This window comes from Morone saxatilis, unplaced genomic scaffold (assembly GCF_004916995.1).
Source record: "Morone saxatilis isolate NCDOM2014 unplaced genomic scaffold, NCSU_SB_2.0 Contig4, whole genome shotgun sequence".
Taxonomy (NCBI): domain Eukaryota; kingdom Metazoa; phylum Chordata; class Actinopteri; family Moronidae; genus Morone; species Morone saxatilis.
In genome coordinates, this window is record NW_023339984.1 from 12,247,366 (window position 1) to 12,266,865 (window position 19,500).

Consider the following 19,500-nt stretch of genomic DNA (forward strand, 5'->3'; position numbering starts at 1 on the left):
TGTGTGTCTGTGTGTGCGTGTTGTTCTTTTGGGCCCCTGCAGAGTTATTGTTGTTATTCTTACCACCCAGGCCAAGAGCAGATAGCCTGTCAAAACAAGCGCTCTCACTTCCGACCGATGGGGAGAACGGATGCAGTCGGGTTGCCTTTTTTTTTTAATCCACAGTGGAATGCCTGCAAATAAAGTTTTTGGAAGATGGAAGGAAGTGAAAAAACCCATGTAAGAGAACAACGGGCAGACTTGTCTCTCAAGCTGTGGTGTGATTCTTCATTCTCTGTCAGTGACACAAGAAGAAACAGCTCGAAGTGAATGTGATGACTGAAAAACAGCCAAACAGCATGCATCAGGAAGAGCTGTTCAAAGGTTTTTTTAACATTTTATTTTCCATGAGTGTCATTTAAAGTAGAATAACACTCACAATGTACCCTTCTAGTTTATCAACCTTAAATAGCCTTCATTCTCCCTGTCTCGTTAAAGCGACAGGAAAACATTTTTACACATCATACAGAAGACACCCAGCTGTTGTAGCTGGTATCTGATACTGAAGGATCTGTATGTTTAGAGATAGTTATTAACTAAGCTCAACTGTTGTAACCCCTATTAGAGTTACCCCCTCTTTGGACATTAGTGGCAGTTAGCAAACAGCTCCAGGAGCATTACCAGCAGCCTCTGGACTGGAGTAGAGCTGACGCTGATTTGCATGGAGCTTTAGAAAACCAAGATCTGATTTGTGATCGGGCCAATGGGGAGGAATATATGTGGTCGTACTGCACATGTTCGGTATAACAAACATGTATGAGCACTCCCAAACGCTGCAGGACACCGTAACTGGACAATTTAGTACAATTCCACTACAAGAAAGCGCATGCTATCAATGTAAAAGTTACTGTATTCCATTTTTATTGAGCCTGACTGTCTCGGTTCATTGTTAGGGCAGAAGTTTTGTGTTGCTGCTGTGAAGTGGTCTTGTGACTTTGTCTTTATTTCCATGCTGTGCACCTCAGGCAACTGCACCATCCATAATTGATCTTTGAGCCTCCCGCTGCTACATATACATCCCACTGCCAAAAAATGGACTCGTATCCTAATGTAGACTTCGTATGTCTTTCCACATCTTTTTTTCTTTTTTACTGCTTTACTCAATGTGGTACCCACTGTTGTAAACGGGGAAAGAAACTAATAATTAATCAGCTTCGCTCAGAGCCAGGTGGATTCGGTCTCTGATCAAAGTCACAGGAGGGGCTGACGAGAGGCCAGCAGTGTGTGGGAGATGGAGGGGGGGGGGGCCTCCTAATTTAGCATTCATAATAGCTGCCATGCATATATAAGCCTTTGATTAACAGCTGGGGTACCTTGGCACCATCGTCAGTCCCTCAAGGTGTGGAGAGGTTTCCTACCGTCTTCTGCCAAATGCAACGAGGTGCCTGCTTTTGAAGTTCTGATCATACAATCATCTGTTGGAGAGTCCGTCAGTTTTTCATCAGTGGACCGAAGGTTTTTATTTATATGGTTTATTTAATATTATATTGGATAGAGTGTGAGAAGGCCACCGCACATATAGCCGGGCTTTGATTTGCCAGTTCAAGTTCTGTATCTGATTTCAAGTTGGCGAAAGCTCTTGCACAATTCTTAGCATTCATCTTTTTGTGTGTATAGTTGATGTATGTTTGTGTGTTGAACGTGATTCTACTGTATAAGAAAAACAGTCACCAGGTTCACATATAGAGCATTCATCTCTTCCCCTTCTCTCTCTGTTGCTCCTTGCCAAAGTTTGAGGCGTTTTGGAGCGGAGATAGATCCGCTGCTCTTACCACTAATCCCTCCAGGCCTGTTGGTCCCTGCGCTATCACCGCTGCTTTGACAGATATCAACGGCTCCAAAACAGACACACTTAAACTGTCCCATTGCTGCCGGCGTTTTATCTCTTCTTTGGATGTACGCCGGCATTGAAGGGTCTGCCAAGTGCGTAATTGAAGAAATGCATGGGATGTACTGTGTAGAGAGGCTGCGCGTACAGCTGTTTAAGGTGATACATGTACGTTAAATGACACTTGATTTATTTCTTTCCACTGCATTTGACCCATCCTAGTTTTTTCAAGGGCTTTCTTAAATAAATTACACTGTTTTTAATACTGCTGGTGCAAGCTATTTTTAGCTATGACACAGTTAAAACTATAATAAAAATGCTCTCACCCATTGTTTTATGTATATTTTTTTAGTTGGTTTAAAAATTAACATATTAAGAATTTATACCAGACAATAGCCTGAGTGACTTGACTTGCAGCCATTTTTTTTACAGCCTGTTGGCTTTGTCTCAGACATGTCTGTTAAACTTTCGAAGCAGAAATTCACCCTTTTCTTTAATCTCTTTCTTTATACATCTGTTCTTACCGAACAACTGTTTTATCCTTGTACTGTAATGATCAGAGTAGATTAGTTTTAATGACCAAAAAAACAGCTGGAATTCAGACAATATTTATAATGATTCTATAATAAATCACCCGAGAGCTTCTTTTCTTCTCTTCTTGCATGCATTTTGTACACATTTACACACAAACTATTCTTCTACTGCCACCATTAGCGGCATGAATGATTGTTTTTATTTGTTAAATACTATGTCGGCATCATTATTTGTTGTTTTGTGTACTGTATGCCTTGAACAATAAGGTGCTTGCAGAGAGTTACTCTAAAGGGCAGCCCCTTCCCACACACTGGCTCCTGTGGTCGCCTTTATGTTAGTACTCTGACCTAAAGTATGTGGAGGCTATTCGGGAGGGTATTATTAGTGGGTATGCATGCGTATGCTCCGTTTGGTGGCATCTCCACAGTCGCTAACACCAGCCACTGACTCATGGCTAAGGCAGAAACCACTGCGGCCCAAAAGCACTTTGAGCAGACGCCTAATAAAAGACCTAAAAACACCCCGAAACACTCACACGTGCAATATTAACACATAAAGAAGAGGCAGCGAGGCATACCAGCAAGTATGCACACTGTTATTGTACTATGTTAACACATAGATACAAATATTGCTGTGCTGACAGCTGGCAGGAGCTGTGGAGAACCAGGAAGGGCTCCTCTTTCCTTAATGTGGCAGCCTGACAGTGTCCACTGACAGCTGGGAGCGGCCGTAGCGAAGCTCCCCGGGGCTGGGAAACCGGAGCAGCAGGCAGCCCTGGAGCTTTGAGGATCAGAGGAACCAGGCTCTCCCTCTCCTGTATTCTCCTCTCCATCCTCCTTTTTTCACTGCCTCGCTTCACAGGCTCTGTAATTACGCAGCTCCTGCCAGAGCTGCTTGAAGTTTAGCCAATTAGACAATAAAGAGCAGAGCTTTCTCTCCTGCTCTGTTTATCGCTCTCTTGGTGGTCACACCCTTGCGTGTCTGTCATGCGTCGCTATTACGTCCTGTTTGGACACAGAATACAGAAAAATCACCCACCTCCTCATTAGACGCATCCTTTGTTTCCCTCCTATTCTCTCGTTCTTCATGATATCCCCATGACCTTTCTAGCTCTCAGTAAGTAACTGCATATCAGTCCTACTGACTTCATCTTGGCTCCTTCTGCCTCTTCAATTTCTTTTATTTTCTCTCCACCTTCTTGCTCCAACTTCTTTTTCTTCCCCTCCATTGTTCCCTGGGTTTTATCCACATAACCTCTTAACCTCATTTAAATCACCCTTACAACAAACCTAGACACTGTCAGCTTGGCCTCCGTGTCAAAGCTAGCAGATGGTCTTGTTGAGATTTTTTTGAGTGTTTTGTTTCTTTACTCCAGAGAAAATAAAGATATGTTTCTCTGACTTTAATGTCCGGTCTAATTGTATGTGGTGGATTGTAAACGGTGGCTAAAGTTAGTTTGGGAACTGTAGCCGGTGTCTGGGGCGGACACAGCAGCCTGGTCTGCGTTGCACAGTGTTCTCTGGTGGTTTTAAACCACTGGCAAGCAGCTGCGTAGTCTGTAGGAGAAATAATTACAATTGTAGAGCTCTCTCCTTCTTTTTTGTCCCTCCTCCTCATCGTGCCCTCGTTGCCTGTCTTGCTGATGTAGGGTTTTGAGGAACCCTAGAATTGAGGGCTGTTTTTAGTGGTTGTGTGTGACGTTCTTCGTTATTCAATTTAGTCATGTCACTAAAGCTGGAGCTATGTTGGTAGCGTGCTGGCAGGCGGAGAAATGGGGATGTGTGTATTTGAATGGTCAGCCTTTGCAAAACAGTAACAGCATGACTACACTAACTAAGAAACAATTTTGTTTTACTTGTCAGCTAAATGGTTCTGGTTCTCTGAAAGTGCAATGTCTAAGTATACCTGTCTTTTTTTGAATCAAACCTCTACATTTGAGTTTTTCTTTCCTTTTTATTTTAATTGTTTTATGGCTTCACTTCTGAGTTTAAAGGAAAAGTTTCTAGATATTGGGAAATATGCTTGTTTGCTTTTTTTGCTGAGATATGAGAAGATTAATACAACTGTTATATCTGCCCATTCAATATAAAGCTGGAGCCAACAACATTTAGCTTAGCTTAGCATAAAGACTGGGAAAACAGCTAGCCCTGGCCTTAACCTAGAAACACCAATAAAGCCCACTAACATGCTGTATGTCATTTGTTTGAATTACCGGACTCTTGGCCAAGCATGGTGACTTTCTTCCTAGTCAGTCACTTCCTCACTAAATGATGTTATGTTTTCTTCTCTAACAGCAAATCCTACGTCACTCCCGTTCCAACGCCACCAAGGTCATTTTCCTGATCACTGATGGCTACTCTAACGGCGGGGACCCTCGGCCGGTGGCAGCAGCCCTGAGGGAACGCGGTGTTGAGATCTTCACCTTGGGCATCTGGCAGGGCAACATCAGAGAGCTTCACGACATGGCCTCACAGCCGAAGGACCAGCACTGCTACCTCGTGCACAACTTTGCCGAGTTTGAGGCCCTGGCCCGTCGTGCGCTGCACGAAGGTAGGACAGAAGGCCCCTTTCCCACTTCACCAGTTTTATCTGCGCAAGGGCGATTTACATCAAACCCTGTGTCTTGGTAAATTGAAGCTGAAGCTACTGCAGCTACTCTTTGTCTCTTTGAAGTCGCTCTCATCACCATTTGACCGGTAACAACATCACTTAAGTGAAGGTTTTGACCCTTTCAATGTTCACTTAAAAGGAAGCAAGATAATATTTCAAATGAAATCCGACAGCGTAAATTTCACACGGTCTCTTCTGTTATGCACTGCCAACAGCCATTAGACCTCACTTCCATACAGACTGGATAGAGCGAGGCTCTTTTCCCACACTTGAAGGGGACTTCCCACAATTTGGCTTTAAAACTTAAAATATCACCATAAAGTATCACAGTCGAGTACTGCGCTGAGTGTGTAGAGCGCTATAAATCCCGCACATGTACTTGCAGACTGTATATGTGCACTCTCACACACAGTGTCTGAAATCCCAGACACTAGATGCAGTTGTAGAGATCAGTGAGACAGCGCAAGGATAAGACGGTGAGAATTAAAGCCAACACACACTGTAACTATCAGCCCAGCCTCCGGTCAGTCTGTCTTGAAGTCTGCCCAAAGTCTCAAAGCACACATTCAAGTTGCTTCCTGCTCACTCAAGAAGAGCAGAATAAAGAGGAGCAGGTTCACTTCTAGAAATGTAAGTTTTAAGTTAAGTTTTTTTTTACGTTTTGGCCTCATTCTCAGTTCCTACTTACGGTCTCAATCCAATTCTTTTGCAAAATGTCTCAGCTCTGATTTATAGGATTTTGTAAGTGGCTGCTGTTTTTGGAACAATTTTAATGCTGTGAGAAGAAGATATATGGCGTTTTGCTTTTAGTCAGTTGTACATGTGTAGCTTGAGGTTACTGTGGATTTTAATGTATGCATTTCTGTGGTTAAGGTGATTTTTCACTTTGTTCTCTGATTTCTTGAGTAAAGGATGTCAGAAGCCTGTGGAAATCCACAGGCATGCAGTGAACCTGCCAATATACAGTACTGTAATAATACACATAGTGAAATGAAGCTGAGAATTCAGTCTCAAATTAAAAAGCTTTTGAATTTAGATTTGTTTGTTGTTTTATGATGTTGAATGCAAATGTGTGTTTTTATTGTACCATCATGATAGTTATTACGTACATGCAATGAAATTGTGCAAGAAACCCGCACTTTGAACAACTGAACACTTTAAATTATCTGATGCCCAGGTGGTGTAATCTGATCCTACTGCAACCTGCACTTCTCTGTGTTTTGCACCCTCAGACCTCCCTACAGGCAGCTACATCCAGGAAGATCTGTCGCGCTGCTCCTCCCTGTGTGAAGCAGGCAAGGATTGCTGCGACCTGATGGCCAGCTGTAAGTGCGGCACGCACACCGGACAGTACGACTGCATCTGTGAGAAGGGATACTACGGCAAGGGTCTGCAGCACGAGTGCACAGGTAGGACAGATGGACATTTCACCAGCCTCACCCTCTACTGTATCCCAGCTGTGTCCACAACCTGCTCCGAGTTCGCAGCACTAAAACAACCCGTTTGTGCCTTAGAGATAGACATTTAGAGTTCCTTATTGTTTCTCTTCTGCTTGTCCTCATCTCCTTTACCTGTCAGCATCTCCTCCAACTCAGGGCCACTTGGCCTCAGGTCGCTGCTGAGTAATGGGTGAAAGTTAAATAAGCAGCCCGTCCACTTAACGCAGTGCAAGCTGTCCACAGGGCAGATCGCTATCAACAAACCCAGTAATGTGCCGTAGAGGTGGAAGACTGAGAAAGTGATGTGTTTGTGTGTGTTCAGGACCTGGGCAGTCCTCCCTCACCTCTGACTATCTGACTCCCAGCTGGACTCACCACATCTCATACATCCATTTCTTTCTTTCTTTCTTTCTTTCTCTACAAACTGCGGTTTTTTTTTGTGGCTCTTATTGCTTCACCTCCCGCCTCTGTTTCATACATATCCATTTGGGGAACTAAAAAAATATAGTTAATCTGTTGCCAGGGTGCTCTGGCCTTTACCCTTTTGTTTATTACTATTGCTTATTGATAATGTTGGAGCTCTATGACTTATTATTTAATGGTTGCACACAAACATAACCCTAGATAGAGCATCAGTGAAAGTTGCACATATGTGTGTGTGCGTGCGTGTGTGTGCGTGTGTGTGTGTGTGTGTGTGTGTGTCTAATAATTTTAGGTAACTTGATTTAACCAACTCCATGTTGTATTAAACTCCACAAAATCAATCAAAACTCAGGACATGTTAATGGTTTTCTCTACATTAGTTGGTGGGATGACTTCTTTACTAAGAAACAATAGAAATGTGTAAACGAGATAATAAGATGAGAAGTCCGCAGACAGAAACGTTTGGTATGTCTTTGCTGAGTGGAAGTGGTGAGGATGTGGTTCTGCTTTATGTGGGGAAACCCTCAAATTCCGCCTTTTAATTCTTTTGAAAGGTCCCCCTGCCAAAGTGATAGATGAACGCTGTGGCATTCATTTTGTTTTGCTTGAGTGTGTTGCCTTAAAACAATCTGCCACTGCAGACTGCAGTTCAGTTAAAACACTTGCCAGCAACATGTGCGATGACACATTAATTTGTCTTCTAATTGTCCTTTTTTCTGGTCTGTTGAATCTCCAAAGTTACACGGCGTAATGTTGCAGTTTGACGCAGGTGGTCTCCGTCATTTAAGAGTAAGGTTAAGGGTTGATACATTATTTTTACTGAATATGTAATCACCAAACTCACAGAGGAACGTAGCAGTCTGTGTGATTGTTGGAGAGCAGAAGGACTAACAGATGCACGGCTGGTGTGTGTGTGTGTGTGTGTGTGTGTGTGTTTGAGTAACTGCTGCGTTAAACCTCAGTCATTAAGACGGCTCACCCTTCTTGCAGGGGAGGCAGGTGGGAGGGAATGAGTGTCACAGTAGAAATCTATATAACAATCTAACAAAAGGAAACAACGGGCCATAATCCTGATTGTATTTGCCCTACAGGTCTTCCTCTCCGTTCCCACATGGTTTCAATCCAGAATTAGATAACAGGCAGGGGAGAAGGAGGGAAAGGACCATTTGAGCGACAGACAAGTTTAAATAATTCTGAGTTTAAAAGTCGCTGAGAGAACAGATTTTCAAAGTGAGAGCCAAAGGAAAGGGCATCAGGGTCATCGTTGCCAAAAAGCACGCCTCCCTAATTCTCATCAGATGTTTGTCGAGACTGGAGCCCCACTCTGCTTATTAATCTGTTTTAATGGTTTAATTAATAGCAGAGAGCAGACTGCAGAGTTGGCTCAGCTGGCTGGAGGAAGGAAGGACACAGCGAGGCGCTGCAACCGCAACTGACGACTGCTTCCTCTGTCTGTCTCTCGCTGGCTCATATAACAATGTCTCATGGGAGAGGAGATGGTTGTTTTGTTGTGGACACTTGATTGTCTGTGAGTCGCCGTCCTCATGCTATAGAGCTGACATTTACCAAGGCTTGAAATATGTGCCACTGAAGCTGCGCTTGTGGATATGTTGGCAGGCTAAGCCACTATTAGCCTTGTTCATCTCAGTTTTGGTTTTGTTAAGTGGTGTGAAATACCCTTGTATATGTTTTTGAACACTACATTTATTGAAGGTTTTATTCTCTAATAACTTACGAGGGTTCTTTTGAAGTAGCTGTGGCTCCAAAACCAATTAGATTTGTGGTGAGAGCTGTACGTAACCAAGAAACATATAAGTAAACTCAACAAACTCCTGCTGTTTTCAGAAAAGCGTCTCTCTTTAATATTTTGTTGCTTTAACCTCAAGGGGCTTGGCTGAACCGAAGGTGTTTTGTGAATTATGGGTACACCGTCTGCGTTAGCAATGCCAGGGCTCTTGAGTGGCAGGCGGACGCAGCCCATACGCTGTCAGGAGTCAGAGCGAGTTGCTTTGGTTTGCATAAGCTTGATGGTCGCTGTGTGGCTTCAGGTGGGCTCGTTGTCTAGACTGAGAGTTTAGAGAGGTTTTATTCTTTTTGGACTTTGTTTTCTCACATTTAACCGTCTTTGACACATCTGAAAATAATATGACCGAGCCTTAGGCCTGTCAGTGGATTATTATTATTATTGGCTGAAGGGCTCTGTTGGAAACACTATCCAAATCCCTACAGTGCACAGCAGTGTTGTTTATGAATCTGTCGACAGCCAAGTGAAACAGCCTCTTACACAAAACACGATTGGAATCCCAGCAGATAGAAACGGATGATGAATGCAGTTTCTGCGCTGTTTGGTTTACTCTGATAGGCCAAACAGGACGTTGTTGTCTCTCTTCGAATACCGATCTCAAGCTCGCAATATCTGCATCATGGAGGATCACCAGAGGAATGGGGAAGTGGAGAGAAGTGGGGGTGCAGGAGGGTAACATGGTTTCTTCCTGTCACACATTCTGGCTTATCAGCCTCTTCTGTAGCCTGAGAGAATGACAGGAGCTCTGGACTGCGTTAATGTGGTGTCAGCACAGGCTTTGTTCTCAGGACGGCTCTGCTGGGGATGAATGAGGGAGAGCAGAAGACCGCATGAAAGGAAGAAAAGATTTGGGGAGAATATCTGCAGACTGACTTAGAGATTTAAGATGCACGTGTGTGCTATAATGCTTTCTGATGTCCAAAATCATATAATTTGCCTTTTATATGTTCATGTGTATGTGTCATACCTTTTGTGTGTGTTATCTTTCTCAGTCTTCGAAGGAGCTTTGTAGTGTTGAACAAACTACATTCACACACTAGGTCTATCCTGTGTATAGACCACATTATCTTACAGTTTATTTGATGTTATATCGGCCATTAAATGTATGTTATTTTCACACTGTACAAGCTCTACTGTATGGGATTACATTTACAGCTCCTTTCATAAGTGGATATGGTAACTGAGATATAACAAGCATGCAGCATGTGGGAAATATTAAACTCCCCCAAAAAGAAAACTTGTTTACTCAAAGTTAATAGTTGCCAATATGAAAGTGCTAATTTTGCTAACTGCATGATATGGTCTTCATCAGCAGATGAAGTTTAAGTTGTCATGGAAACTGCAATGTGGTATGATGCCATAATTGACTGAGCACACTGATGAAGACTGAGTGATACAGATGAAAGCTCGAGCAAAAGCTATTAAGTGGACCTTGAGTCAAGATTTTAGGTTGTGTGTGTGTGTGGTGTGGTGTGTTGTTGTGTGTGTTGTGTGTGAGTGTGTATGTTATATTCCCCATTTCTTTGTATGCCAGTAATAGTCAATACCCCAAGTCCCTTACATTTGTGTCTGAGTAGATTCTCTTCCACTGAGGTATACACAATACTTAGTTTACTGATGGATGTGTACAATTGGGATATGAGGAAATGGATTTAACAGGCTTACCCTTCATAAGACTGTTATCGAGACATAAGCTGTTGACTGGAATTCTGTGAGTGCAACAACCCTCCCTGCTCCTCTACAGAGTTGATAATGGAGGAATTGCTCAACACTTACAATGTTTAGTTCACAAAAAGCTTCTTGATCCCAAGAGGAGACGCGTGGCAGCAGGGGAGCGTCGACTCGACCCTGAACATGATACATCCATCTGTCTGTAGATGCACTGAACTGGTTGTTTTCTGTGTGCCTGTTGCAAGGAGGCATTCCCTGCGCGTGCAAATATTTGTGGTCTCGATGTGAATGACCGACAGATCCCGGCAGTGGAAGCCTCGAGGTGGACATAAATTGAACATCGTCATCAAAATGACAGCGAGAGTGGTGGAATTTAGTTAAATGTTAAGGAGAAATATGAAACGTGTTGAAATGGGAGGAATGTTGCAATCATTATTTCTTCTCTCTTTTCACTTCCTGGCTTCAACCCCCCTCGCTGAGGAGGTATCCAGTATAAATGAAGAACAGTCACTAAAAATAAAGTTCCAAAGGATAAATGTTTTTTTTTTGCGAACTCAGAGGAATGTGGCTGAACTTGACACCGCATCCGTTATCATCATCCCCCATGCAATGTCATGCTAACACTTGCTTACACAAACACACACACAGATTTATACTACGCAGGGATCAACACATACGGACAGCCACATGTTTTTTGGCATGCTTTTGCGTGCACTCACCTCTGGCCCATTAAAACATACCACATTCAAGGATCTGACACATACCAGATGTCTGTCTGAGGAGGTAATAGCGCAGAGCCCGACCTGAGAGAGCACAGACACCACATACTCTCCAGTCATAATAGATTAAAATAGTGAGTTGCACACTTGATTTGGACCTGTGTTAAGAAACATTTAGAGAAATGCCAAACAGTTCTCAATGAATGTAAATCTAGCTGCTCCTATATTTAGACTTCTATCTGAGAAATCTCTGTGTAGACATAGCAAGTACAGTAGGACAATGAGCCTTTCTCTTCAACTGCGTCTGTTTCTTTATTGCTCTTCATTTATGTGCTTCTCATCTTTGCCTCTTACGGATTAAAGACACCAATTACTGTTTGAATTTGCCGATGGTCAAAACTCATTCAGATTATTTGTAATAGTGTAATTTGGCAAAGTCTCTCTGACCAATGTCAATTTCTCTTTTAGCACAGAAACAAGCAGAAACTCATGTTCTCATAGGATTACAGTGGTTGCCTAGTGACGCGACTGTAATCATAGCCTACCAAGTGCGTGTGTGTTGCCTCTGTATTTACTTTCAATATGGTCCTCTCTGGCTGCCAAGACTCAAAGAATATCTGTGTACACTATGTTGTTGGATACAATCATTATGGGAGCTTTGTCTAGCCTTTGCACACTCTAGTCTTCAGGTCTTTAAAAACTCATTTTAGTAGTGTAAATAATCAAAACAATCAAATAGTACTACAGACTATGTGCTCAAGGAAAAGAGTTAGTTAAAGGGCTTGCGTTGGTACCATTTCAACATGGTACAACAGTATTAAAAAGATAGATTTTAAAGACCAACAGGCTAAATCCTTTAATACACCCCCCTATAAAAATAATATGATGATGTTTTTTCTCAGAAGGTAAAGTTTATCCTGAGGCTGCAGCCGGGTAAAAGGCCAAAGGGATCACTAAAATCAAACAGGGTTCATCGCCTAGGAACTAGACGTATGCTCAGTAAATGTCATGGCAAACCTCCCATTAAATGCTGATATTTTGTGGAAGGAATGTGGACTGATGACGACACTAGAGGGTCAAACCATAAGATTCAACATCTGACGACCATACGAATTTACAGCAGATGTCATGGACTCCAGCCAGCGGTTTTCAAACTACCTTGTCATCGACCGAAATGTATGTCAAGGGCAGATGCCGACCCAACGTTGGCGCTCGACGAAGTGGCAAAGTTACCAGAATCTTTGCTTGTCCTGGACCAGCAAGTTATGAGGACAGAAGACTGACATTCATTAGCGCCGCCGCCAGCAGACGGCTGAAAGACGGCCACTACTTGCCACTGTCCCTCTTGTTTGCTCAGTTGTTGTAATTTGCACTTAAATGTTTTCAAAAGTAAATATATTTCTACCAGAGGAGTGAATTTGGCCAACTCATCCAGCATGTTACGTAAACATGCGAATAAAGACTCTCTATTTCCTCTAACTGCACAAATCCTAATCCCCACAGCATCAATAACCACAGCAGACTGTCTGCTTCTGTACAGTACGTCTGGGTCCGTCCAAGTCCTTGTTTCTCAATGTTTCTGTGGTGGAAATAAAAGCTTCAGTTGCTCAACATGAATTCTGGCCCAGTTTCGGTCTAGTTATGAGCAGGGGGCAAATGCCTGGGATTTCCTGAGGACAAGCGGAGGAGGGTTTTTGGGGGGTTAAGCACCACCACCCCCTGACTCCCCCCATTGATCGCTTAAACCGATTGGATGGAAGTTTAGGTTTGTGTTTTTCTTTGAACAGAGTGGAAAGGGAGAGAGAGGGAGGGCGATTCCTTACCCCGGAGCCATGCATCTTTTGTGGTGGATGGATGGAGAGCTTTCAGTGACTGGGCAAAGATCAGACTGGCTCTGTGCCAGATGGAGAGAGGAGGGGAATACAGCCACTAATAACCTCAGTAATAAAGATTATTTATGTGGAACATAACTGCAAAGTAATTTACAACCCGTAAGAAATGATATGATGTTACGTTAATTAAAGCCAGACAAATAAAACATCAAAATGTGATTACAGAGGAATGAAATGGGCATATTGTGTTCAAAGTACTTATATGAAGTATACTGTATATCCTGTGTAACTGTACCTGTGAAAGTGTCTTTATGAGTGATTAAAAAAATAACACCTTAAGAGGACCAGCTGCAGCTCTTCAGTCTTGTGGCGGCTTAATGCAAAGAAACTCTCTTCCAGACTCGTTCATTACAGCAATAAATGCTGCGTTAAATAACTGATTTATTTTTTTTTTATTTTTTATTTTTTTTAACTTGGGGTTTAGTTTTGGAGTTTTATCTGTCTGTTGGTCCGTCCACCACTTTGGTCCAGACTGAAATATCTCAACAACTACTTGATGGATTGCCATGAAACTGGATAAAAACATTTAATGTCCCCAGAAGATGAATCCTAATAATTTTGGTGATCCTCTGACTTTTCCTCTAGCGCCACCATGAGATTAAAATTTGGGGTTTTAAGTGAAATATCTCAAAGACTATTGGATTGATTGAACCACATGGAATCTGGTTCACACATTCATGTCCCCACAGGATGAATTAAAATCACTTCCTGATCCCCCAGACTTGGATCCAGGTCAAAATATTTAATTTACCCAATAATTTGTGTTTATGACCAAAAACCTGTAATAAGGACATTTCCTTCAGCCTCAGTTGTACTTTAATATTTGTGCTAATTAGCAAATGTTAGTATGATTGTGAACTTTATACATGCTTAACATCAGCATGTTAGCATTTCCATGTGAGCTCTTATTTGGATTAGAAGACAAATGTTCTTCCTGGTCCTGTTGTATTTTCCATAGTGGTGTGTAGTTTTTCTTTTCCGATGTGTTCACTTTGGGTTTTACCACCAAATAAAGTGGTAGAGAAACAGGTTAACCCAAATAATCTTTTAATGAGTGAAATACAACATAAAATGGGGTAGAAATAAAGCAAAAAACAGTGAAAGATTTGGGGTTTTTTCCTGGTTTTTAAAGAGCCCAGTGTCTGAGTTGCCCTCAGGTGTTTTCGGACAGTCTTTCATGTTATTTGGTGTTTGAAGTTTTTGCTTTAGAGCAGACTGTATACATCAGGCTGGTGTTGAAATCCATATTAGTTCCACCCTCAACACCACATGTTTCATCCCTGTTCCACCCTTTCTCCCCTCATTAAACGACACATATAGGTCTGTAAAAAGCCTTTAATTGATGACTACTGCTGTCGTGTTTGTAGGTCAGGGATGCTGTAAAGCAGAGATGACTTGTGTTATAAACTGAGGCCACTATATGTGTGTGTGTTTGTGTGTAATAAAGAGACAGAGATGAAGGAGTTAGAAGGCAGAGAGGCTTTAAACTGGGCCTAATAGGACCTTCCTCTCTGCAGGAGAGTATGAAAAACAAGGAGCCGTGAAACAGCCAGTGGTGCGAAGCAGAACCTCACTGTGTCATTAACACTCCTCCTGCGTCCATCCTTTCCTTCATCTCTCTTTCCATCGCTCTGTCAATTTCTCTTTTATTTTCTTCCTGCCCTTCACAGCTAGGTCCGATCCCCCCTCTTCCCACTCCGTCTTTCCGGGCCTCTCTCCAGCTACTGTACCGTGTCACCAGGTGCGGCAGGCATAAATTAGCCATTTACACAGTGCTATTAAGCAGACCAGAAACACCCCCTTGTTAAATCTGCTCTGATCTGATTCCTAGTTTGAACACTAACCACAGGTAGAGACATAAACTATATATGTTTTGTAATAATCAATTAATGGTTTAGTGTCAGGACCCCAATCCAATGTGATGTGTTCAAATGCTCCAAAACCAAAAAATGTAATTAATGATGATGAAAATCTTCACTATTTAGTTTTTTTGTTTTACTTTTATCTAATTATTTACCATTTTTTAATTTACTACTCATTCAAATTGTTTTTAATTGTCAGTCACCACTACTGTCAGGCATTCACTGATGAATATTTTCTGATCGACCGACCAACCTAATAGTAAAAAGTCCCAGATCTTTTTCCTAAAACTAATAACTGTGAGCAGTTTTCATTTGCATTTGTGAAACTATGATAGTTTTTTTAAATTATTATTCTATTCTATTGAAAATACTCAATTAGTCCTTATGAAACGCAGTGAAAACACACTTGTATGTGCAGGAGTTGATGCACTTAAAAGGAAGTCATAGGATTAAATAACACCACACATTCTTCTTAAACACTTTTTTCTACACTTTGTGGAAAACTTTAACCAGTTTTCCTCATACGATTAAGGGATAGTACATAGTAAATAGTTATATCAGAGGTATATTATGAGTATACTAACTTCAGGCTCTACGTACTCGCAACTTGTACAGTGCTGTGTAAAGTATTTTATAAACAAAATAAACAATAATGAATCCCCTATGAACTCACACTGTAGCCAAGAATGATAATGTTGTTTTGCTTCCTCTTACAGCTTTTTTTAATCGTGATCCTTTGTGCCACTAACATCACCCCTGGCCTGACAAAGTGCACATTGTTAGGAAGCCAAAAAAAAAATAAATCATCAGTCGATCTCTTATCTGCTTTGACTTTTTGCACTTAAAATATTTAAACTTCTTTGTGCTTCCATTTCTCTCTCACACATAATCTAAACTGACAAATGTGCCCAGTGGAATTTAAGGTGGAAGTAATTTCTCCTTTTGCATCTTAAGTGCTTTTTCTCCAGTGTCTTTTTCAAGGCCTTTGCCCTTCTTCAAATCCAACATGTTTGTCCCTTTCTGTGACCCCCATCCGTCTCTGGATGTTTTCACCGACCCTCTTCAGTGCTCCTTCGGGCTCCCTCCTACTTCCTTTCACTTTCTGATCCTCCCGTTCTGTGTGTGTGAGCTGTTGACTGAAATCTCTCCAGTTGGTGGGAGGTGATGAAGAGGGACACACGCTACGTCAAAGGTCACAAGGCTAAGGATGGAGGAAGTCGGCAGCTGCCAGCTTTCTGGAAGAGAAGCATCTGTCTCTCTTTGTTTTTCTCTGGCTCTGTGACGCCCCAATTGGCTCCTGTTCGGACTCAACGGAGTTCTTCAACTCTAGATATTGCTGTGGGTCAGTAGAAACGGTGCGTCCGTGTACATGAATGCACAAAATTCAGCACAACGTTTTAGTCTGCGGCAGCATGAGATGATGTTTGGGTGTGGAGAGTTGGCAGGATGACAGGGCAGTTGCCCAGATTGTTTTCAGTCCGTTTGTTACTTTCATTTGGATTAGCATCTGCTTTATGTGCACACAAAATACACAAACATACTGACACATAAAGAAACACAGAAATACACACACTGGATTGGCCCGTGTCCTGTCAGTGACTCTGTTTAGCTAGTTAAGTCCCTGATCTCAGAAGCCCAGAGGGAAACACAAACTCTGTGCCACTGTGGGAATGGCAGAGTTTGTGTGGTGGATTAGTGTTTGTATATGAGTGTGTGTGTGTGTGTGTTTTTACACATGCACGTACTGTCTGATCACACATCCCTCATGAAAACGTGGAGGAATTTGGTGAAACGGTGACGTAATGAAAACTTTTTTCCTTTAAACATGTTAGTGTTAACGTTCTGAGTGTTATGCTACGTTGTCCCGAGCGTACTGAGATCATACCACAGTCTTTTATCACAACATTTCTCAGCACACTGACATCTGTAATCAGGCGCACCAGACTGGGGACCAACCTGTGTTTGTACAGTTGTTTAGCGGTTTGCCTCGCTCTCCCGTTGAATCCCAGTGTTCCCGGAGTCTGTAATAAGCTAGCAGGACAAGTCTCCCTGTCCTTGGGAATCCATAAGAGGTATCTAGCAATTGCGGTGAAGTAATTCTCCTTCGGGAATAGGGTTGAATAATAAGCAGGCAAACAGCGATGGAACAGCCACTGAACTTCCTCAGTTTCCTCTCCAAAGACTGCCTTGCATCACATCGCAGAAGTTTCACATTCTTGGGATCAGGGGGTCCGTGGAAGTCCGTTTCCCCCCCAGATGGAGGCTGTGTAGGTGGACAGCTGTGCAGCAGCCACATTTCACCCCCATCCCCCTTTTTTTTCACTCCACAATCCAGCTGGAAAGCAGACCAGACTTCAATGAGACTCGGGCGATGTGATTCAAATCCTCCTGAGATTCCACGGGGGATGGGATTCACAAACTTATTTTTCTGCTACAGGTGACCCATGTATTGAGGTTGGACAATTCCTGTGACCCTTATTGTTGCAAACACAGACACATCGCACACCTTGGTCTTTGATTCAATGAGGGCTGAATGTATCCTCAAGTGGAGCAGAAACAAAACCAGGTGACAGCTGTCTGTAGGACGGTGTGGGAATTTTCTCAGTGGATTTTAAGTCTGAAATCTAGAAAGCTTCCGGTTCATAAGAAATAGCTTAAATTGTAGTTTTATTAGAACTGGAAGGTTTCCAGTGTTGTGCTCAGGGACACCTCAGCAGGGAGGAATTCCCGTATTTACAGTATATTATCTTTGGCACTCATTTTCTCACTTTAATAAGATGATCATATTTTCATTTTAAGCACAAGGAATTTGCCATTGTGTCACTGGTGCTCCGTGATGCTTCACTTCAGTAGCTTCTTTATGAAGTCATGAGTCTTTGGGAAACTCAAAACTGCTGTATGGAGCAGTGTGATTGAAATGGTGAATGGTAGACAGATACCAATGCTTTGTCACAGAAGTGCAATAATAGGGGGGTCTATAACTGTCTGAATGTAGAGGTGTAGTCTTCAGTCACTGCCATTAGGGCTGAATGTGATTAACTTTCTGACACTTGTAGGATTTAAGTGTCCATCTTAGTTGCACATATGTATCCTTGCTATTCCTCACATCCCTAAATCCCACCGTTTTTAAGCTCTCCTGGTGGTCCAGATGAATTCTGCAATTCGATGCATATAGTCTGCTGGGTCGGAATAAATGTATATACATCATATGTGTTTACCTGAAATGAAACATTCAAACTGAGGACCAGTTTCTTCAAGGTTCTTTTGGGCCTTTTGCATGAACGTCTGTTTTTGTGGGCTAGACTATACATTTTAATTGTCCATTTCCATTGTCTATTTATGCACCTCAAGTGTGCATGGGAAGCCTCAGTTAAGAGTGGAAAGTTTCCTCGCATGTGAACATTGTTTTCTCAGTGAAATACCCTGGAATTTAAGGCCCAACTTAACAACATTTCTTGTGTGAGAGGGCCTTCGACCACAAGCGGCCAGGCCTCTGTCCAGATTTAGCAGCCCATTCGCAATATTGCTGGACTTCCTCGGACTCCATTATTTGGCTTTGAAGACGACAGGCAGACAGAATTGGGTCACGGAATCACAAATATTATTGGATCACAGAAATATGTTTTACTTTTATTGGTTTTTTTTGCACATAATGCCCATAATGTTGGCTACTCATTGTGGCAATGACAGTTATGTTCCCTAAATCTAAACATTGTGTGTTGTTTAGTGTATAAAGAAGAACGGTGTTGCTGATATTAATATATTTTCCTGTCTCCATTGTTAATTCTATAAACTCCCTTGACTGAATCACCATAAAAAAGTAGATGCAAGGTGCCAGTAAAATGCCAAAGACCTGAAGATATTCTTACATGGCAGCGATGCCAAAACAAAGGTCAGCAACAAGAAAGGACAAGATTCTACATCTTACTGAGGCTGGGTATCACACCCTTCATGGTCATATGTTCAGGCTTGTTAAGTTATTCTTTCTTCAGATATGATCTAATATGAATCAGGAAACTTCTGTAACTTTATGCTATAATTTGGTTTGGCAAAGTTCTTTATTTAGTACTGATGCATTCAGCAGTTTGGCATATTTTGTTCAACAAGAAAAAGGTTATAACATGTTTATATTCTCTAGTAGATATCAAGTAAGATATCTGACGTTGTCAAAAGCTCAAACAAAGAGTCAGAGTCATCACACAGGGCAACTCTGTTTTGTTGGTATTTTTAGCTGGATCATATTTAAATGGTTTTAGATTTGAAAAATGACAATACAAAGATTCTGTATGTCAAAATAAAATAACATTTTTCTATCTTTATTTGACAGGATGACTCATTGTTTTGGTCACAAGCAACCTCTCTAATCCTACTTGTATGCAAATGTGTATGATTAAATTAGTATTCAGGCTTATTTTGGCTTATTATCCTTTTCAAGTTAAAGTTTTCAATACCCGTGCTGATGAAATACAGTCAATACAGTGTTTCTGTACCATTACTACCAATATTTCTACCTTTTCTATAGACCTTATTTAATTCAATAAAACAAACTGACTGAACATTTTTTATGTTGCTGAAATAGAAGCAGGGGTACAAGAACTGTGCTAACATGAAATAGTCTAAAATAAGCTGAATTATAGTTTAGATCAAGAACTATCTGATCAAAGACTATGTAAACAAGA

The 19,500-nt window shown here is 41.8% G+C and overlaps 1 protein-coding gene across 2 annotated transcripts in view; it reads left to right on the forward strand.

Annotated features, from left to right (window-relative positions):
* svep1 (sushi, von Willebrand factor type A, EGF and pentraxin domain containing 1) overlaps window positions 1-19,500 on the forward strand; it is an 86,274-nt gene that overhangs the window by 19,176 nt on the left and 47,598 nt on the right. For both annotated transcript variants that reach the window (XM_035675054.1, XM_035675056.1), the window contains exons 2-3: window positions 4,696-4,951; window positions 6,244-6,420. In XM_035675054.1, the coding sequence (XP_035530947.1) occupies window positions 4,696-4,951; window positions 6,244-6,420 (433 nt within the window). The remainder of the gene's footprint in view (window positions 1-4,695; window positions 4,952-6,243; window positions 6,421-19,500) is intronic.